The sequence below is a fragment of the Nasonia vitripennis genome (assembly GCF_009193385.2).
Source record: "Nasonia vitripennis strain AsymCx chromosome 1 unlocalized genomic scaffold, Nvit_psr_1.1 chr1_random0012, whole genome shotgun sequence".
NCBI classification, from domain to species: Eukaryota; Metazoa; Arthropoda; class Insecta; order Hymenoptera; family Pteromalidae; genus Nasonia; species Nasonia vitripennis.
The window spans coordinates 396,367-419,728 of record NW_022279600.1 but is presented as its reverse complement, the minus strand read 5'-3'; the positions used below and the strand labels follow the sequence as shown (position 1 = coordinate 419,728).

The window sequence follows — 23,362 nt, the reverse complement described above, 5'->3', positions numbered from 1 at the left end:
TCGGACGTCTCGCATGGATTACAAAACAGTAAAGAAATGAAATCACCTTCTGATTCTCTGAATGTCTCCCTTTCGGAGTGATTGTTTTACGATTGTTTTACCGAAAGATACAGATCAATCTAACCGAAATCGTAGGGAGATTCATCTAGTGAAAATAAGTAAGTAGTATCGATTTATAAAAAATAATTTATTTTTCCTTTCAAAAGTTTTGTTATTCTCTTTCTTATTATTTTTTCTAATCCTACTAGTCCTGATACATCTCCCCAGTTTACGCAATCTTCCCATACCACCCTTCAAGCCCTCATCTTAATCTAAATTCACTTACTTGTATTCCTTTTTTCACATCTTTACAAATAATCTTTTTGAAACCTTTTTAATCCGCCTTTTCTACACTTTCTAATGTTCCATCTCACTTTTTACTGATGCAGTATTGCTTACAACTAAATCTCAATTTTCATTAGTAATGTTTCGGATAGTTGGATCTATTTTTTACACATCTTCTGTATTTCTTGTTTTGCTTTTCTCACCCTTCCCTCCTTAGGTTTTTTCTTGATGTTCCTGATCTCTCTTTTCTCATACAATTAGTTTATATGTAACTAATAAATTAATGAGGAATCATTTTCATAGTTTATTTTCGAATTTTCAGCGAAAAAGAATAAATCGAAGAAAAAGCAGTCGACAAACTCTAAGAAAGATTCTAGCTTCGATAAAAATTCTTGTAAAAATTCTGGATCAAATACTAATGTTCCTGCAACACCTTTATTAGAATTAACTAATATACCTCAATCAGCATATTCTCATCTGGAAACCGAGATTGTAGAAAACGATTCTCCAGCTTCTAATAGATCTGATAAAAATAAAGAAAATAAATTAGATGGTCGTCTTATAGATTATTCTAATACAGAATCTGAAGATTTAAATGTTTTATCAAAAGATACTAAAGATTCTAATCCAAATAATAGGAAGGTTCCACGAGAACAAAAAAAAAGTACTAAAAAACCGGACACTGATATGTTAGCAGATTCTCCTCTGGAAACCGAGATTGTAGAGAACGAATCTCCAACCTCTAATAGATCTGATAAAAATAAAGAAAATAAATTAGATGGTCGTCTTATAGATTATTCTAATACGGAATCTGAAGTTTTAAATGTTTTATCGAAAAATACTAAAGATTCTAATCCAAAGAATAAGAAGGCTTCACGAGTACAAAAAAGTGAGTATTAATTTTACAATATTGATTTTTATAAATTTTTCTTGTCTCTTTTTAAGTTAATTTTTATTCGCATTAATTTATATTTTTCATTGTCTTTCACGTAATGTATTGTATTTAATCTCCGACTATAAAGAAAAAAACGTCGCCTAACCTCACTTCTAGAAGCTTCAAAGCGATGGCTCGTTTCTATTTTTAAAAAATCTCTGCGTTGCAATTTATAGAAGTTAGTCTATGCGGTGTTTTATTTACTGGCAACTGGGAATAAATACGATAATTTATTTAGGGGTACGGTAAAGACCATTTTAAACGTAAACTAAGTGTTCTAAATAATTATTTTAGTTATATGTACAGTAATTATTTTATAGAATTTGTTAAATTGTAGAATCATTTAGTTAGTGAAGCTATTTCATTTTAGATTATTATAGATGATTTTTTAATTTTCAGATAAATCTAAACAATTGATAACAGCGCAAAACGTAACGATAGAAGAAGAAAATATCTGAGGTGTATGATATGAAACAAAATACAAATAATAAAGGCTATGGAAAAAAATATTTCTGTCCTTATTGTAAGGATAAATTTAGTAAATTGGGCCGTCATTTAGAACAAAAGCACAAGGACCAAGCAGAAGTTAAATCATTCGTAGTTTTTACAAAAAAGTCAGCTGCAAGAAGCAATGCCATTGCCCTTATCAGAAATAAAGGAATAGTGATTCATAATTCAAACTTCGAATATCACAAGGGAAAATTCTTGTGTGCTTGACGACCTGAACCACAGAAAGAAATGAAGAGCAGAGCTCTGGAAGTCTGTCCTGATTGTAATGGTACTTATACAAATTTAAGTATAAAAAACCACAACTGTAAAGTAGACACAGAGAATCTTCCAAACAAAACCAGAGAACTACTTCTACGTGGCCGACAAAAATTTTTGCACTGTGATAAAGGATTGTCGGAAAGAATGAGAGTAGAAATACTACCAACAATTCAAAATGAACAATATTTCGAAATCATTAAAAGTGATTTTTTAATTCTAGAATGTGGTGAATCGTTTTGCAAAAAATATCTTGAAGCTAGACAAAACTATATGATCTGCGGATATTTAAGAGCATATGCTAATTTTTTAATAGAAATCAGAAAGATTAATTCAGAAATATCAGATTTTGAATTGGTTATGAGACCACACTATTACAAAGACACGTGTTTAGCAATTAAAAAGGTGGCTGGGTTTTCAAGAAGTGGCTTTGCGCACCCTGGAACAGCAACATCTTTAACAATGTTAATTAAAAAAGCAGCTAAAGTTAATCATTGCGATATCTTGATGAGTAAAGATCCAGGCAGAAAAGCAGTTCAGAAGGAAGTTGAGGGTTATGCCAAATTGTGCGAAGATCGATTTGGAGAAGATATTAATAAAATAGCAACTACAACTTACTTGAAAAACAAACAGAATAAGCAAGTTGAGCTTGTAAGTACAGAAGATATTAATAAATTAGATACATTTTTAGAAAATAAACATTTGAATGCATTAAAGACTTTAAACAGAATAAACGAGGACGTTGAAGATATTGACGCAGATGCTTGGTGCAAAAAATATTATAATATTTGGCGTGATCTTGCAGATGCAACATTGGTGGGAGTGATGCATTTTAACAGAAAAGAGCCGGGGAAACGGAATGAATTGAAATAAATGATTTTAAAAAAATAACTGTTATAAATAAGTCTCATCCTAATTGGAAAAATATGAATGTCTCAGATAGAAAACATGCAACCCAATACGGTAGATTTGAGGTCGTCGGAAAATTGTATAATTCGGTTCCAATTCTGTTAGACAAGCACTTAAGAGAATGTTTTAATGTTATTATTAAATTTAGAGGTTTAGCTAAGGTAAGGTACAGCAATCCTTACGTGTTTGGAATTCCTAACAAGAATGTGCATAAACATATGCATATCAGAACTTGTGATACAATACGTAAATTTTCGACACAATGTGGGGCAGATAAACCTCATTTACTTCGCGGAACAATAACGAGGAAACACTTAGCTACCGAATCATATAATGACGGTGCTACCGGCGGTGAAGTTGTTTGGATATCAAAATTTATGGGTCACCGTAATGCCGTTCATGAAAACGTATATCAGCAGGATACTGTAGCAGATATAGTAACAGTATCCAAGCACCTAGAAAAAGCTTCTGGAAGAAAAATATTAAGGATAAAGAAGTAAAGGAAACTGATAAGCGACAAGAGTCTAAACATAATGTTGAAAATGGTAATGTTCGTTCTACAAAATTGTATTATTTTTATAGTAGGGTTTTTATCATAATATTTGCTATAATTGTCCTTTGTTTCATACGTATTTAAAAAAAATCTTACATTGTCGTGATATTTTGAAAAAAATGCGTTATTAGAAATTTGTGCTAATTATGTGTTGAGTTGGGCCTAGTAAAACATTTAAACTGTGCTAGTCTTTTTACAAATGACGATTTAAAATTAGTATATTACGATACAAGTAGCATATGACATATGGTATACGACTTATGGCACGTATATCGCGCGTTATTTTATAGCACTGATGAACCTAAATCCACCGAGCACATAATGGACTATTTATGTCACGGGTAAGCGTGACATAGATGCGGATTTATGCTACACAGTGCTATAAACTTATTTTATATAATTTATTGTCAATTCACTCATATATTTCATTATAATTTTTATTTAGAAACTCCAGAAAACAATAAGAGAATAAACATGACCGAATCCTTTACGGAAAACTCATCACAAGAAGAATTAAATTCTACACAAGAGGATGCAAATTTAAAAAAAAAGACAAGGAAGCGTAAGCTATCAAACACTGGGAGCGATTTTGAAAATGAGGGCTCTTCACCAGAAGTAGTCCCACCAAAAAAATCAAAGTCAAAAAAACGATTAGTATTTAACTGTAGCAACGATTCCCATAATGATTCTTCTACTTCAGATTTGGTCCAACAGAAGAATAGGAAACAAAAAGTATTCAATTCAAGTAACGATTCGGAGACTAGTATCACAGTAACAGCATATTCAGAACAAAGGAGAAAACTGCATAATAGTAAAAAGTCAAATCATGCACGTGAAGAATCAACGGACAGTTCTTTAAACATAAGTAGTAAGTAATATTTGATTGATCACAAACTAGTAATTTTTAATGCTATGTCCTTGAATTATTGACCTGAGAGAGCAAGAAAGAGAAAGGGAGAGTGAAAGTGGAAGAGAGAGAGGGAAAGGGAGGGATTAGATTTACACGGAAAGAAATTTTGAACTGCCACACCTCTAGGGTTGCGAATTCTTGATTCAAAGAAATCTTGGTATTTGTAGAAACCAAAAATTTGACTTCTTTCAATTCTAATGTGACGTGCAGAACGTTCGAGTATGTTGGTATTCAATGAACTCGGCGTTGGAAATCCCTGATTTCCAAAACCGAGGTGCGCGTGTTTACACGCGAACTTCCGAAATACTCGAACGTCAACAACCCAGGGATTTCCAACACCGAGTTCATTCAATACCAACATACTCGGACGTTCTGCAATGCATCTTCTCGTAATATAAAAATACAGTTCACGTTATTGTTTTATCTCCGAGGATTTAGGAGTTGTAGCATTTCAAAATTTTTTTCCGTGTAGATTAGATAACAGTTTTATTGTGCGTACATTATGTTATATAATTTAAAAATAATAAGTATAAGAGATGTAATGTAAGCCCAGTAGGTAAATAAGAGTTTAATGTGTTTTCCGTGTATGTGTGCTAGTGTATGTGTTAACGTGTGTGTAGATGGGTGAGGGTGTACGTGCAGTTAAGTGTATGTGAGTGTGAGTGTGGGTGAATGTAGAATCAACAAATATAGAATCAACTTATTGACCAGCCTCTGTCGTTACGTGTCAAGCTCTTGCGAGATATCCAGAAAAGCGAGAGAGCAATAGTCAATAATGGGGAAAATAAGCATCCTAATAAGATATATAAGCGAATGAGCACGTTTAAACCAATATGACACATGCTCCTTCCAACTAAGTTTCAAGTCCAGGATAACCCCCAGGCTGCGTGCTAAAGACTCATAATCAACCCTTAGACCACCCATGAAGCTATTGACCAAAGTGGAAAATTTATTGATGTAGAATGAGTCAATCACAATGGCTTTAGTTTTAGAAACATTAAGCTTTAGTCTGTTAAATGTGGCCCAGCTATTTATACGTTCAGAAATTTTGCTCATCCTCATGAAAAGTACATATAACACCTCAAGAGATCTGCGTAGATGATATGCAGCATATCAAGGTCGAAACACTGGTTGATGTCGTTTACGTAGAGAAATAACAGTAGTGAGCTAAGGACAGATCTCTATGGCACTCCTCTGTTAAGAGGACGAAAACGAGACAACGAACTCTTGTCGTCGAAGACAACCTGCTCTCCTCCCAAGAGGTAGGACGGTAACCATCTGATTACTGGTTTAGCAAGACCAATAGATAAGAGCTTCTTGAGGAGTCGAGCATGATACACCATATTAAATGCTTTAGAGAAATCAAACAGAAGGAGGAGGGTGGCCTTCTTCGATCAATCCTCAGTAAGCTTGATCAAGCCAGTCTGGGTACTATGGTCCTTACGAAAACGGGTTTGAAAGAGTTCAATATATAAACGCGACCAGTGGGCTTAGAAACCTTATTGACTGTACGATTAATAGACCTCTTCCAGACTAGAGGGAAGCAGGACTTATTCAAAGAGGGTTTGAATATTCTGCGGATGACCGGCGACAAAATAAAGTGTCTTGAGAATGAATGATTACGGAACATAGTCATGACCGCGAGCCTGTGTTGAGAAATGCTGGATAGCCTCAGAAGCGTCAATGTCAAGAATCTCAACAAAAGTGAAGTCCTCATGGTACTCAAAGTCATTCAGTTCATTCAAAAAACCATCAACGCCTGGCTCATTCGCAGCATATAATACAGCACTGAAGTGATGTGATCGTTTAGTTGATCTATAGTAGTTAGTGAGGTGGAGCTTTTTTTGAATCAATAAGGCCAAGATGTTCAAGTTCTTTCTAGATTTGTGATAGTTTAGCCTGGCCTCCGAAATGACTCTATGTACTTGATAACGAGCTAATGAATAGATTTCAGCAGGTAGACGTGATTCAGAGGACCGATCATACAATCAGTCTTGCTCTCGTATACTTTTACGAAAACCCATAGTATACCACGGTGATGGTTTTTATCTGGACGAACAGTTCAAGATATCCACGCGTTCGTCAAGAGAGAAGGTCACAATTGCTGACCACTCACATGCATCCAGAAAATTCATGAGAGCTTCAGCACGGATTAATTTGAAGTCTTCAAAAGGATATGATACAGGTGATAATTGCAGGAGTTGAGTATCAAGAGTAGCAGCGATAAGGTTGTGCCCTGCAGTGAACGCTGTGTCAGTTTTCCAGTAGGAGAGGGCCGTATCCTGACTGTCAACCAGAAAAAAGTCGAGCCAAGTATCAGATGTGGCCGTGTGATGCGTTGCACCCACTTCAGAATTTATTTGTTGATAAATCTAACTATAAATTCGGATTCTGCGTCAAATTTTACATAAGAAAAAGCTATATTAAACTCATTTGAAACATCTGACGAGGATGAGGAAAGCTACTTTCCCTTTTGCACTAAAAATCGTGAGTTTTCGAACGTAAAACGCGATTTTCCGACTTCAGAATTTATTTGTTGATAAATCGAACTGTAAATTCGGATTCTGCGTCGAATTTTATATAAGAAAAAGCTATATTTAACTCATTTCAAGCATCTGACAAGGATGAGAGAAAGGCTACTTTCCTTTTTGTACTAAAAATCGGGAGTTTTCGAACGTGAATCGCGATTTTTCGACTTCAGAATTTATTTGTTAATAAATCTAACTATAAATTCGGATTCTGCGCCGAATTTTACATAAGAAATGATACATTAGAACCCTCTATTTTTTTTTGTTAGGTAGATGCTTAATCTAACGCGATTTCGCAAGATATTTCGGAAATAACAATATTTGCGAAAAAAGATGAGCTTACAGGCACGGTTAAAAATTTTTTTTTAAATCCCGGACCTGTTTCTCTCTCATTTTTTTTGTACAAAAGAAGTGATTCAAGGGTGGGGAGCGAAGATTTTTGCAACCTTGGAAATAAGGGACACCCTAATGTATATGTTCGAATTTTTAGTCAAAAAATACCAAAATCCTATCTTAAATGGATACTAGATTTAATATTTCACAAATTCACTACAGCACTATAGTATAGTCAGTCAAAATCATGGCTACTTTTTTTTTTAATTTAGAATTCATGGTTTAAATCCATTTTCGAGCAGCTTTTCTTGGATAATTAAGTATTGAAAACTTGATAATTAAGTATGAAACATAACCTCGAGCATGACCTTTTGAAATGACATTTGAAATACGTTACGATTACTAAACAACGAATTAAACGTCTATATTAAATGTGCCAGTGTCGAGAACATGCAAATAATACAATTTTCAATAGCCGCTATCAATATATTGCTCTCCGGGGAATGTTGTTTAGATAAGAAATTTCGTAGTACGTATTTTTTTATGTTCGAAAGTAGAATGTGTCAGATCTTGATCATCAGATAGTCGCGCTCGTATAGTACTGTAGCAAATTTGTATATATAAAAGAAAACTTGAAAAATATATCTTGTTAACAATAATTACATATGTCATTTTTTTACAGATACATCAATGGTAAAACCAAAAAACAATTACAAAAGATACACGGAGGATGAAAAAAAATCAGATGTGCAAATTTTTTGAAAGTTACTTGATAAGGAAGAAGATACCTTCAAATGCACAAATGCGAAATGCGCAACAACATTTGCCATGTATCAAAGATAAACCATTAAAAACGATTAGATCATATTTAACTAATCTAGTTAACAATCCTGCTAAATACAAAGCTTATATTTAGATTATTTTATTTATATTAAGAAAAGACACGTTATACGTTTTAATTTTGATACCAAATATAGAGAGTTATATGATTTTAGATTTTGCATTTGGATCAAGATTCATGTCTTGATATTTAATAAGACTATTTGAAAAATAAAAATTAGTTTAAAGGAAAACGTAACACGATACCAAATTTCCGTTGACTTTAGAATTAAGACTACTGACTGAATGTTAAAGAGATCTCTATATATCGACTCTTTTGAGGAAGTGCCTTAAAGCCCGGGAGCTGTTTCGAAAATCCCTAAGCTCGGCGTTTCAAAAGCCCCATAACCCGTAACTCATAAGCGCTGCAAAACATGCACGTTTTCTTCTTTGGTTTTTATTAAATAGTTATGGGGGTTTTAAAACGCCCGATCGATATAGAAATAATGGAGAACAATTTATTACATAATATACAATCAAATGTATCAACAAAGTCATTTTTAGTTTGAAGTTAGATATAACTAGATGTTATGATTTAGTCAAATCAAAATATTTTTTTTCTAACAGTCATTATGTAATAATTTCGTTAGCATTTAAAAATTGTTGTTATCATTAAGCAAGAAAACAAACATGTACGGTTAATCTTAAACAAATACCATGTTATCTAAAGTTAAAATCTGTTTCTCTGTAATTTACAAATTGATATTTGTATTACATTCTTATGTTCTGTGATTGAAGAGTTTATTAAATAAAAGTAATTTTGATATGATAAATAAATATGAGCTTAAAATACCCCTTATTCGAGAACATCTATTCTAAAATACTTATTCTGTATTTTTTACCTGGAGATTTGCCTTTTCGTGAGCTGCAAGGAACGTAGACGCCGCATACTCAAGCAACATACCAAGTACTCATATATGATGAAGTCAAATACTGCTTCGTATCTTAACGCTCAAATCACAAACGCCATTGCGTAGAAGTAAACTCGTGATACACTTTTCCTAACTAAGTGTGATAAATTTATTTTTGTGCACCGATATAAGTGCTCAAAATAGTACCTTCCCGCACTGCTGCTCAAAATACTTTCCCGCACTACTGCAATATGCATACAAATACAGGAGATATGTGCTCAACACGAAGTATACGATTAAATTTAGACGCATTAAACACTGACTTAAAACTGGACGCACACCGACAGTGCAGGGAATAAATATATATTTCTGGTTTTTAATTTTTCTCTAAAGGCGGAAAAGTGAAAAATATTAATTCGAGGCGAGCGCGTTGTAAAATCCGTGCATCGTCATTGTAAATTGACTTCCTTCGTATTAGTTCGTAATAGGTCACGTAGAAAGAAATTTTGCTGTGTGATCTAGTTAGTGGGTAAAGAGAAAATGTTGAGCGTCGTTAAGTCACTTGAACTCAAAACATTTGCCGTGCAAACTAACTTTGCATTCGTCGTAGTAAATGTCAGGTGAAAGAAAATCAAAAAGAACAATTTTCTTTGTACTAGATGAGGCTAAGATAGCACATCCATCAGTACAACTGACAGAAAAAACTAAATGTTTTTTAACGAATTTAAAATTATTTTGTTCTTCTACTGTACCTTAAATGCTGCGGTGCATACCACCGCAAAATGGTACAAAAAACTAACTACTGTGTATACCTACACTTATTTATGTTGCTTACCAATTGTTCTGCAATTACGTTTATCGCGAAAATCGATGCCTTTAAGAGAAAATAATCTTTATGACTTAGAATGATTGTAGTATTCGTCTTCCACTTACCTATGACTCCCCTTACACTCATACTAACTTGCCTACAGTTAATAAATCATACATTTTTGCTATTCTATAAATAATATACATCATATAAATGTATATACATCGTGATATTATATTCATAAAAAAATATTCCGCGACCTTAAATATACGTAACGCAAAATATTTTAATTTTAAACATATATACTATGTTCCAGGACGCTTGTTATATAATGTAGTATTTCAACAATTGAATAAAAAGCGAATTTCCAGATCTTTAAGTATTTATTATATGATAATCCAGGGCCCTTCTTATGTATAACTTAATATTTTGACAACGAAATGAAAACCGACTTTCCAGAATTCTAAATATCTATTATACGATATTCCAGGACATTGATAATAATTTATCGAAAATGTTTAATTAGGTTATAGGGAGTACGCATTATAGACTAAATATATTCCAGGACTTTAGTTTAAAAAAAGTAACTTCAAGGACTTAAAATTACTCATTTATAGAACTATATCTTCAAGGACTGCAAGACCCGGTATATTCCAGGACCATACTTATTTAATTACTTATATTTCGAAATAGCCTTATCTTCAAGGACTCCTAGACCTGGTATAATCAAGGACCATGCTGTAACAAAATATACGTCCTTGTAAATAATCCAGGACTTAAGTAAAAATATCCAGGATGTGAGTGGGAATATCCAGGACTAAGTGTGAAAACTGCAGATAGTCCTTGAAACTTCAAGGACTGTCCTTGAAAATGTTGTTAAACATAGAGGGTTTCAAGGACCATCCTTGAAACTCTAAAATGTCCTGGAAGTTGGCCTTACACATACGGAATGTCCTTGAACATGGCATTACACGTATATATGTATACATAATATATATGTATACGTATATGTATATACAGGGTGTTTCATTTTAATCCGAGCACGACAAAAAACCATGGATAAACTAATTTTAACGAAAAATGACCTTAACAAAAGTTGAAGGGGGTAAAGGGGGCCATCGAATGACACAAACACCTATGACCTTGAACTCAATTTTCAAAGTCATTTGAAGGTAATTGTGATTTTTTTAAATAGGAACCTCTATTTTAGACCTTGGAATCGGATAGAGCGGAAAAAATTACGTCGCAAAGGATATTTTAAGTTTTCTTTGGTGACCTTGAGAAGGTCAATTCAAGGTCATATAACAAAAAATCTGCTAAACAGCTGTTTGTCTGGTTTTATTTTACTGATGTCGAAATATGACCTTGACAAAAGTTGAAGGGAGCAAAAGGGGCCATCTAATGACACCAACATCTTAGACCTTGAACTCGATTTTCAAGACCATTTGAAGGTCATTGTATTTTTTTAACGGGAACCCCTATTTTTGACCTCGGAATACGGAGCAGCGGAAAAAATTACGTCGGAAATGACATTTCAAGTTTTCCTTAGTGACCTTGAGAAGGTCAATTCAAGGTCAAATAAGAAGTATCAGCCTAAGATCGTTTTCCTTTCAATTTTTTCGTAGAATTATCATTTTGTTATTGTAATAAACATTAAGAGAATAATTGACTTAAAATGTGATTATGCTTTGCTGACATTAAAGCCATTTTGTAAGGTCAAAAGTGCAAAAATGCAATATCAAATGTTATGTGGAGTCCATATTTATATCCTAACTTTAGTGTTGCCCAGGAACAACGACGTGGACGTAATAGGATTGTTTTCCCTTTGAGGTGCTTGATTAGAGTGAGTCCCCTTGCCTCTCACTTTTCGGGGTGCTTGATTAGAGTGAGTCCCCTTGCTTCTCACTTTTCGGGGTGCTTGATTAGAGTGAGTCCCCTTGCCTCTCACTTTTCGGGGTGCTTAATTAGAGTGAGTCCCCTTGCCTCTCACTTTTCGGGGTGCTTAATTAGAGTGAGTCCCCTTGCCTCTCACTTTTCGGGGTGCTTAATTAGAGTGAGTCCCCTTGCCTCTCACTTTTCGGGGTGCTTAATTATAGTGAGTCCCCTTGCCTCTCACTTTTGCTCAAAATTCAACGCAGGTGCTCAAAGACACCACCATTTTGTTGGATACACAATTCAATTCGCTGCTGAAAATGTTCTACTGTTCTGAGTAATACAGCTCTTGGGATATTTTCACAAGCCGTTTGAATTCTGTGGATCATATCTTCCCTTGTTGTAGTTTCATGTTCATAAACAACATCTTTCAAATACCCCCACAAATAGAAATCGGGTGATGTCATATCTGGAGATCTCGGTGGCCATCGAACACCCAAATCTCCACGTCCAGTGCGTCCAATCCACCTGTCACGGTAATTTTGATTAAGATATTGTCTAACTATTCGAGCATAGTGCGCAGGAGCTCCATCTAATTGAAACCACATTCTTGCTCTTGTGTATAAATCTACTTCTTCAAGAAGTACTGGAAGACGTTCTCTCAGGAACTGTAAAAAATGATGGCCATTTACATTTTCATCGAAACAGTATGGGCCTACAAGGTATCCGTTAACAATTCCACACCAAACATCAAGACTCCAACGATTTTTGTTATCTATCTGCCTGTACCAATGCGGATTAACATTCGACCAATAATGACAGTTGTGTCGATTAAGCTCTCCATTGCTTTTGAATTTTGCTTCATCAGAAAACATTACGTATTGAAAAAAGTGACGATCATTAGCAATCATTTGTCGTGCCCATTGGCAAATCTGTAGCCTTAACCTCATATCAGCAGGTGTGAGATCCTGAGTCAAAGTAATATGATATGGATGATAACGTTGACTTCTCAGTATTCTCCAAGCAGTAGCCATAGGTATACCACTTTGCCTTTGAATTTCACGGGTACTAACGTGGAGATTCAAATAAACCATTGCTCAAACGACCATTACACAAAGATCATCTTCGTTGTAATTACGACGTTCTCTAACCCGTGCTAGTTGCCCTTGTTGAGCTCTACGGTAAATCTCACGAATGGTTGTATGACTTGGATGTCTTCTATCGGGATATCGAATTCGATACAAGGCTGCAGCTTGTCGATAATTACGTCTAGAGTCACCAAGAATCAATAAAATATTAACCCTTTCAGCGGCTGGATAATCAGCCATTGTTAAAAATTTATAACAACTTCAATAAAAAATTTTGTTTTTACCAAACTGAACAAATTAGATATCTTTCGATGAGTAATAAATTTTAATAGAAAAAATAAAGGTCAATGAATGAAAAAGAGAAAATGTTAAACAAATGATATTTGATTAGTTTGGCTAATCAATAACTATTCAATAACTAGTAAACTATTGAATACTAAGTGTAAGTAACAATGAGTAGAGGATAAATTCATATGAAAAGAGATCTCTTATTAGAAAAATTGTCTATTTCAACAATGAGTCGCGAGAAAATTCAACATGAAAAATCATCTTTACAAAATAAATTATTTATTTCAACAATAAATTCAGGCAAAATTCGATGAGGAAAATTAGTAGCCAATTGTGTCCACGTCGTTCCTGAGTAACGCTAAAGATAGGATAAAAATTCGCTTACGAAAACATCCCAAGAACTGAATAGAATCCAAAAAAATGGTGGTGTCTTTGGGCACCTACATTCAAATCTGTACATAATAAAAGTGAGAGGCAAGGAGACTCACTCTAATCAAGCATGCCAAAGGGAACACAATCCTATTACGTCCACGTCGTTGTTCCTGGGCAACACTAAAGTTAGGATATAAATATGGACTCCACATAACATTTGATATTGCATTTTTACACTTTTGACCTTACAAAATGGCTTTAATGTCAGCAAAGCATAATCACATTTTAAGTCAATTATCCTCTTAATGTTTATTACAATAACAAAATGATAATTCTACGAAAAAATTGAAAGGAAAACAATCTTAGGCTGATACTTCTTATTTGACCTTGAATTGACCTTCTCAAGGTCACTAAGGCAAACTTGAAATGTCATTTCCGACGTAATTTTTTTCGCTGCTCCGTATTCCGAGGTCAAAAATAGGGGTTCCCGTTAAAAAAATACAATGACCTTCAAATGGCCTTGAAAATCGAGTTCAAGGTCAAAGGTGTTGGTGTCATTAGATGGCCCCTTTTGCTCCCTTCAACTTTTGTCAAGGACATCTTTCGACATCAGTAAAATAAAACCAGACAAACAGCTGTTTAGCAGATTTTTTGTTATTTGACCATGAATTGACCTTCTCAAGGTCACCAAAGCAAACTTAAAATATCCTTTGCGACGTAATTTTTTCCGCTCTATCCGATTCCAAGGTCTAAAATAGAGGTTCCTATTTAAAAAAATCACAATTACCCTCAAATGACCTTGAACATCGAGTTCAAGGTCATAGGTGTTTGTGTCATTCGATGGCCCCCTTTACCCCCTTCAACATCACACAAGCCTGCAATGCCGCCATGCCAAGAAGAGCACCAAATCATAGACGACCACCAGTATACTAGTAGCGGACGCAAAGCGTCGTTGAACTAGAATATAACGACGGAAAACTTTATTTTGTATATCTGCGAGATTATTACCAGCTTTAACTTTATATGCTCTCTCTTTCTCTCTCTCTCTCTCTCTCTCTCTCTCTCTCTCTCTCTCTCTCTCTCTCAGGGACGAGCACATCACCCCTTACAGACGCGAGTTGCAGTGGCTTACCACCGCCGGACGTAGGAAGTACTTCATGGCTTGCTTTCTAAGAAAACTTTTTAACACAGTAGTACCATCAAACATCACTGCCTATTTTGACTTCCACGTCGCACTTCGTCCTGTCAGGGGTGAGATGACACCTCTGGACATCCCAACCTTCGCTACACAGACGCTGAGGAACTCATTCCACATAAGCGCCTCATACCTATGTAATACAACTACCTTCACAGCTCCGCGACAATAGATCCATTACAACTTCAAGAAACAAGCCAGATACTACTTTTTCACCCTTGAAAACACATAGCTTATTATCTCCACAGTCATCTCAGTCTCACCTCACTCAACATCATAATTTATTAATTTACTACGTATTTATTTTTTATAAAATTTTGTGCAACACAGTGTACAGTAAAATAAATAAATAAAATCTAAAATCTAAAAAATCTCTCTCTCTCTCATACTATGATATTTCGGAAACTAGTCTTTTATTTAAATTGATCTCTGTCTTTAATGCGGTAGTTTTCAAAATTGAAAGTGTGATTCAGATTGTTGCCGTGATCGGAGATTGCAGTATTTTTCGATTTTTTTTTTGTGTTCATTTATACTTATACACACATTCCTTTTTGTTTGGCCTACATACATGGCAGAGCAATCGTTACATTCAAGTTTATAGACAACGTTGTTTTCTAGATCTTTATCTTTCTTGTCTTTGCCTTTTATAATGATATTTTTCATTTGGCTATTTATTTTCGGTAGAGTTTCAATGTTGAGAGTCTTGAATGCATGACTGGTCTCCTCGTAAAACCCTTGAATATAGGGTAGGCTTACAATATTGCGTTTTTCATTACCGCTAACCTGTTGCCTTGACAATGTGTTCGATGTTAACGTTGACATTCTTTTTCGTTTATATTTGTTAACGAATGCGGGTGGATAATGATTTTCATGCAGTTATTTTTTGATGTTTTGAATGTTCTTATTGTGAAATTTCTTGTTGGATAATTTTATCGCTCTATCGACAAGATTGTACACCATGGCGATTTTTTGAGACATAGGATGTTGTTATGTGTAATTTAAAAATGTCCCAGAGAAGCTCGGTTTGGTGTACCAATCAGTACCATCAATCACTATTTTATCAATGTCTTTAATCAATAAAGCATCTAGAAAACTAATGGAGTTATCGATCTCGGTCTCGTGAGTAAATTGTAATCTATTATTGTAAGTTTTTAAAATTTCGTCGACTTTGTCATTCGACACACATGTAATATTGTCGTCAACATATCGATAAAAGAATGTTGGTTTGAACGATAGTTTAGATAAGCAATCCGTTTTGAGATCATCCATGACAATGTCAGCAAAGAAACCCGAGATCGGAGAGCCCATTGGTGTGCCAAATAGCTATTTGTAAAATTTGCCATTGAATTGAAAAAACGTATTCTCCATAAGTAATTCACAAGCCAACAAGATTTCATTGAGAGGTATTTCGGATTTTGGTACAATTTGTATATATCTTTTTTCGATGCTCTTCTTGACTAATGATTTGTCAATGTTGGTATAGAGTGATATTACATCAAGGCTGTTTAAGCGGTGGTTCGGTGGGACTACAACATTTTTAATTTTTTCTATGAAATCATAGCCGTATTCTACATATGAGTCAGGTTTTTTGATGACGTCAACTCTGGTCACGTCAACAATCTGAATCACGCTTTCAATTTTGAAAACTACCGCATTAACCCATTAAAGCCCATGCTAAGACTGGTTGAGATAGCGACAAACAAACTGTGCTATCCTTTGCATAAGTGAAAAATAAAATATACGTATTTTTTCTTATGTCATTTGCAATTGTTTATAACAAATTATTTAAACAAATTACAAAAAAATTATAATTTTCAAAATCTGAATGCGGAAATCGAAGGATTTGCGAAATGAAATAAACTTATCCAATTACAGTATAAGATCTCAAAATTTATCAGTACAAAATACTGATATGATTCCACATAACATGCAAGAGACTGAAAACACTTATTTGTCAATAGTTTATTTCTACATAAAGATAACAAATTGAACTCTGACAAAAAAGTGTTATATAGGTTTCCGTCTCGATTTTACCTCCAGAATCGATTCCCGCATTCAGATTTTGAAAATTATGAATTTTTTTGTAATTTGTTTAAATAATTTGTTATAAACAATTGCAAATGACATAAGAAAAAATACGTATATTTTATTTTTCAGCTATACAAAGGATGGCACAGTTTGTTTTTTGCTATTCCAGATAGATTTTGCTTGGGACTTGACATGGTCACTTTTTCTCCCCAACATGCAATTGTTTATTCCTACATTACACTAACAAATTGAACTCTGACAAAAAAGTGTTATATAGGTTTTCGTCTCGATTTTACCTCCAGAATCGATTCCCGCATTCAGATTTTGAAAATTATAAATTTTTTTGTAATTTGTTTAAATAATTTGTTATAAACAATTGCAAATGACATAAGAAAAAATACGTATATTTTATTTTTCACTTATGCAAAGGATAGCACAGTTTGTTTGTCGCTATCTCAACCAGTCTTAGCATGGGCTTTAATGGGTTAAAGGCAGAGAGATCAATTTAAATACAGGATTAGTTTCCGAAATGCTACACATACACCTACAAAAAAACGGTATTAATAAGAAGGAAGACACTCAAAATTTAAATACAGTATACACACACCTTATGCACCAGCTGAAAACAAAACAAACCTAAGCCAGGCTCTGACGTCAATAGCGGAAGAAATTGTCAACACGGCTGCTCGACTCTCTTCTCAATGCTCCGCGCTATCTAAACACGACAAGAATTTCGACTCGCGCGGCGGGGAACCGCCTTCTCGACAAAACTTTGTATCGATCTTCTCCATAATGGTAAGTTCTTCTTCTCTGAAACGTTAAGAAGAAAAGAGAAAATGTCTTAAAGATCTTTCTCTCCTTTCTCACCACACAACCTGCCTCGGGAAGACCATAGACATAATAAGTATAGACCGCGGATGAGATAGGAGGAAAGTGGCTCCCGGTGCGAGAGAGAGAGACTGCTTTAACGAGAGCAGTCCGTCTCTTTCTAATGGGCGGAGCAACGCTTGCACATGCGCAGCAAACTGAGCGGATTGAAACAGCGAGTCGCGAGACCGACAACGCGAATATTTTTTTATTTAATTAAACAAAGTTGTTTTTTTATCATCGGAGTATGACAAATTCACTCCATACTATACAATAAACAAGTAGATGGACTTGCGAATAAATAAAAACGTAAATATTAACGCACCGAACCGTAGATAAGTTTACTAACTTTTTTTTTAATAATTGCATGTTGATATTAATAACAAAAAAGTTAAATTATATACACCCCTTTATGACGAAAAATACTATTTAAATTTGTGATAAATCTATTGATATACAATATAAATATGCGACTCTTCTACTGAACGCTTATACGCTTAGACCCTTAGAAGTAGAAGTAGAATCACTATTAAGCTAATTTAAAACCTAGTTTATTATACATAAACAAACTTAAACACAACAAACATTCAAACATAAGCCTAAACTACTGCGATTAAGCTCTTCTGGTCCCGATGATCATATGCGACTTTCGCGTTCTCTCTCCCAAGAGCTTCGGTGGCTGTGAGCGTTAAGGCGCGTGTCTACTCGTTTTGCCGCGCCGAGATTTTGAGTTCAAGCCCGACTGACATCGAATTTTTTTTTTTTTCATTTTATAACTATATAAATTAATAAACTATGACAGTAAAAATGTAATATTCTATTTATAATATAGTATATATAGTCGTAGTCTGATAATCTTCAAAATTTAGCATTAGTTTTTGGCGTGTTTCAATAAATAAAATTGAAGATTAATATTTAAGGTGAAAACGTGCCATTTTTTATTTATATAACTATAATATTAGCATATACAAAACAATTATTTACTGATTGTAAAACAGCGTCAATTTATTGTTTCTGGTTCGCACTCTCTCTTTGAATTGTTGCATTGTAGAAGCTTCGTAATGCAGCCGTATTTGAAAAAATTGATTCAATATCTATTTTATCATTTGATTTCTATGATCAGATAGAGGCGCTTGATCATAGGCATGTTCATATTTTACAAATAGCGAATTAATCGGTAACGAACTCATTGTGTAAATAATGAGCTTTTCAAGCACATTTTTAACATAAAAGGAGCTTTGAACACGAAAAACTTTTTCAGCTATTTCACAGATAGTTATAACATCTTTTGATGCGGATATTAATTTGCCATAGGTTTTTCGCCTTTGAAGTGTCGATAAAACTTCTTCGGTTTCTTCTGTCTCTAAACTTTTCAAGGATAGTTCGCATTGTATTTTCTTTTTCACCACTTTAACAACGGCGCCACTAATGTAAGCGATTATTTCTGAAACGTATTCGCTTAAATACAACCGTGGAATTTTACCGCATATCTCTTGCAATTGCAAATCATCGACATCAATGTTATTTTCGCAATTTTTCGTTTCCTTGCCATCGCGAACATTGGGTTTCAAAAGGAGCGTATCGTCGTCTGGTATACAATTTGCGCTTAGGGGAACACTGATGCTTACATGAGAGAATAATTTTCTATACGCACTTTTAAATTGCTTCGTCGTTGGGTTATTATTAAATCCACCAAAACGTCGCACGCAAGAAAAAAATGTCTCTAAATGATCCTGCGATAATTTAAACGTGAGCAAAAATGACGTTTTTATTTTCCAAAAATAAATCTTCGGCCAATTTCACGGCATTTTGTAAACTTATAATTAGACCTAAAAATCCAGTTCGTTTATTGCTTTTTATAATACTTATATGATTAATTTTTAAACTTTGTATGTAATGAATGTTTGCGTTGGCTCGAATTTTGATTTCTTCTAAATTTGTTCGACTTATAGCAGCTTTCCCGGGATTTTTATTAAACTTGTTTTTCGAATTTAATAAATCAAAACAGTCATTTATTACTCTGCAAAAACGAGCAGTTGCACTAGCACCTTCGAATTCATCTAACTCTAGATCAGTTTCGCAAGTTTCTAGGGCTGCCGCGACACTTGAACTCAATGTTTGAGCAGCCAAGTTTACTTTCATTTTTTCGTTCTGAAATTCTACATGCCTTCTGCGTATTTTGGTCGCTAAATGTAGTCCTTCTTTTTCTTGAAGATCAACTAACGCTTTTATGTACTTCCAGCTTATAACTTGACCATCGCCGTCAATAATATTCGTAGAAGCTACTGTATTTCTGGCTAACTTCAGCATATGACAACCATCTAAAGAAGCATAAATGATCTTGTCATTTACAGGATTTACAAAAAATGAAGTTGACGTATTGTCGTAAATTTCGGCACCCAGATTCTCCACCATGCTGATATTCAAGGAAGCACTATCAAATGTAATGTTTCGAACATCGATATCACGCATATGGCATTCCATTAAAATCTCTTTCATAAGATTACTTTTTTCTACTCCAGACAAAGCGTTAATTAAGTAATAAGCTACAGGTATTTTAAAATACCTGTAGCTTATTACTTAATTAACGCTAATTAACTTAATATATATATATATATATATATATATATATATATATATATATATATATATATATATATATATATATATATTATACCTATCTTATAAGCCATTTAAACTTTAATATTGGTGAAAGTAAGATTTTGATCCGAACTACGATCACCAAAAAATTCATAGCGATACCTTTTTGTAGTGCAAAAGTACCTGTATGGGTCCCAGAATGGCAGAGACCCTGTATTTTTGGCTAAAAATGAAGATATCCATAAATTTGTGCTAAAATTCATATTTAAAGCCTGTGGCAAAGCTTATGAATTGCTTGGTGCATTTCTAAAAAAAATCACAGAGGTTGCAAACTAACATCAAAATAAAGAAAGTCACCGTAGCAGAAAATTGTTCCTTAATGTCCATCATTGACTAAAAATTCAAAGCTTAGTCATAAATTATTTAAATACATGTTTGCTTATAGAAATAAACTGCACTCACTTATATCATAGCCAAAAAAATCATAAAACTTGATTTTATTGTTACAAATATTCCTACCGAAGTCGAAGAATCTAAATATATTATGTCTCTTGCAAAAAATTATAATACAAATCATACACTCGATCGTAATTTTTCAAAGTCAGTGGATAAATAAGTTAATTTTTGTAAGAGATATATATTTACATGCTTATATTTAGTTCATTATATTTTTAGGTTACAAAATCTTTAGTTTCTGGTTTGGTCCCGTCATCAGTTTTGTCATATACTTATTATTGCTAGAGATGCCACTTTTGCTTGGAGATCTAAATTGACAGGTTTTGTTAATTAAAATCAACTAGTTTTGAGTACATTAGCCAGGACTATGAACAGGTAATTTAATTACCTCTATTGAAAATTTACAATTGTTTTGCTACTTCCAAGCACAAAGTTTGGTTTAGTAAATGCATTAATATTTGCAAAGTCCTACTTTTCTATATACTAAAAAGAGCGTGCATAAATGCAATAGAGCATGCATTATAACTGATATTGAATTATTAGTTTTTTCCTACCTTGTAGATTGGTGCTCCAACTGTGCACAACTGTTTTCAACACTTTCATTCCAAGCGGAAAGATCATTCATTTTACCTGGAGCTGGTGGAGGCAATTCATAGCGTTTCATACTTAGCACATCCATAGGAAGACGATTTTGCAATCGTTCATATTCATGTTTTAAAACTTCAGTTTCAAAACTATTAACATTTAAGGTAGATATATTTTCTAAATAGTTTTTTGTTGGTCTATAACGTCTTGTTTCTTCTTCAACCATTGCAATAGCCTGGAACAATTTAAATATATTTTTTTAATAAAAGAAACCAAAATTCTATCAATCATTTTTCATCATTCTTATCATATTAATAATCGTTATTTATCTACCGCTTCTCTGACACCTGGATCATCATAACCTTGATCAATATACGGCAATGCATCAACTATAACCTCACTACTCATTTTTATATCCATATAAACTATAAAAATAGCTCTGTCATGAAAAAAATTAATTAATTTAAAATTTCAAATAAATATTGAATAAACAATAACTCAATGGTAATAACTTCAAAACTAGCATAATATTTATCACTTCATTATTTATATTTAAAAATATAAATTTAGTTCAACTCTCTGAAATTGCTCCCTATAGCAGAAATTCAGGCCCTTGCCCAGAGAGTAAGAGAGAAGGAGACCGAACTGCCAATATCGGAAAGCCGAAAGTGTTCCGTTCAGACGTTTCCGACAAAGATCGCCGTGTCGCACGGCGGAACGGCTGATATTTAACGAGTAACAGAGCCTCTCGCGGGAATCAAACGTACTAAACAGCGCTGTGTGCTTTCGGAGCTGGCGAGTGGCGACAGCCGACCGGGTATCAAATCCCGTGTGGGGAACTTCTTTTATAGCCTTTTTGTTGCGCATATAATAAAATATAGTACAGGCATGTATAACCGATGCCCCTTTAAACATAAAAATAAATTTTAAATCAAGAAGCTACATTGAATAATGTATAAACCAAAATATCCTATAGCACGGGCGGGTGCGAAATACTTATTATAAATAAAATTCAGCACCCCAGGATAATAAGCTTAAGCTAACCCTACTGAAAAAAAGCGAATGACAATCAGCTGATTATTAGCTGATAATCATCTGATAATCAGCTGATAATCGCGTCAAAACGTCAGCTGATTATCAGGTGATATCAGCTTAATATTCTAATTTAAGCTGATAGTTACAAATATGCGTTTATATGAGATAAAATGCTAATGATAATCAGTCAATTATTAGGTGATAATCATCAAACATTTTTTCGAAGTTTTATTAAATTAATACAATTTATAAAATTCACATGATGAGGGCCAATACAGTGTTTTATCATCCAGATGACACCAAAACACTGGCTGTGAGCTACACAATTTTTATTTATTAATATTTTAAAAAACTTTTGTTCAAATCAAATTATTAAAAAATAAAAATGTTGTAGCTCACAGCCAGTGTTTTGGTGTTATCATCTGGATGATAAAACTGTATTGGCCCTCATCATGTGAATTTTATAAATTTTATTAATTTAAAACAAATTCGAAAAAATATGAAGAAGGTTAAACAAATTTTGATGATTATCACCTGATAATCAGCTAATTATCATTAGCATTTCATCTCATATAAACGCATATTTGTAACTATCGCAGCTTAAATAAAAATTTTAAGCTGATATCACCTGATAATCAGCTGACGTTTTGACACGATTAACAGCAGATTATCAGCTAATAATCAGCTGATTTTCCTCTGCTTTTTTTTCAGTAGATAATCCTTTACGGGGTTTAATTTAACCCCCCACGTTATTCCTAATAAGCTATAAACATATGCGACTTTCAATACACTGAAGCTGTTGGCATTCGTGGTCTAGTGGCGTGAGTCGCTAGCTGCAGATCTTTTGGTCCAGGGTTCGGATCTCGCTCCGATAATTTTTTTTTTTCAGCTGAAATCAATGTTGTATGCCATATAAAATTTAATTTTTCATAAAATGTATGAAAATATGGAAAACGTATTAATTACAAAACAACAATTTTTTATTAATGCAAAATAATATAGCATAGCTGCTATCATAAAACATATAACATTTTAGGTTTTTTCTTTGGTACGATTTCACTTGTAGATGCAGCCTTTTTTCTTTTACTCGACGTAACATTTTTTTTTGTTTTTCTTTTTTACAGATTCGGAATTCTGAACATCAAAATTATTTCTATGATTCGGAGCATAAGAAAGTTTTA

The 23,362-nt window shown here is 33.8% G+C and overlaps 2 protein-coding genes across 3 annotated transcripts in view; one reads left to right on the top strand and one right to left on the bottom strand.

The window, feature by feature from the left end:
- The window catches only part of LOC100118582 (pre-mRNA-splicing factor SPF27), a 79,665-nt gene extending 57,849 nt beyond the window's left edge, over nucleotides 1–21,816 (bottom strand). The window contains exons 1-2 of the mRNA XM_031921517.2: nucleotides 21,480–21,816; nucleotides 21,116–21,381 (exon numbers count right to left, since the gene is read on the bottom strand). Coding sequence (XP_031777377.1) covers nucleotides 21,116–21,381; nucleotides 21,480–21,566 — 353 coding nt within the window. The 5' untranslated portion in view covers nucleotides 21,567–21,816. The remainder of the gene's footprint in view (nucleotides 1–21,115; nucleotides 21,382–21,479) is intronic.
- Nucleotides 35–8,128, top strand: LOC103317193. Of its 2 annotated transcripts, XM_031921516.1 has the most exons (5): nucleotides 35–158; nucleotides 647–1,213; nucleotides 1,658–3,477; nucleotides 3,931–4,353; nucleotides 7,939–8,128. In XM_031921516.1, the coding sequence occupies exons 1-3, from the start codon at nucleotides 62–64 to the stop codon at nucleotides 1,714–1,716; spliced, it is 723 nt and encodes a 240-aa protein (XP_031777376.1). In that variant the 5' UTR covers nucleotides 35–61; the 3' UTR covers nucleotides 1,717–3,477; nucleotides 3,931–4,353; nucleotides 7,939–8,128. The 2 variants fall into 2 exon arrangements, with proteins under 2 accessions (XP_031777376.1, XP_031777375.1); XM_031921515.1 differs by lacking the exons at nucleotides 35–158; nucleotides 647–1,213 and having other exon boundaries at nucleotides 1,713–3,477.
- Nucleotides 21,817–23,362: the final 1,546 nt, after the last annotated feature.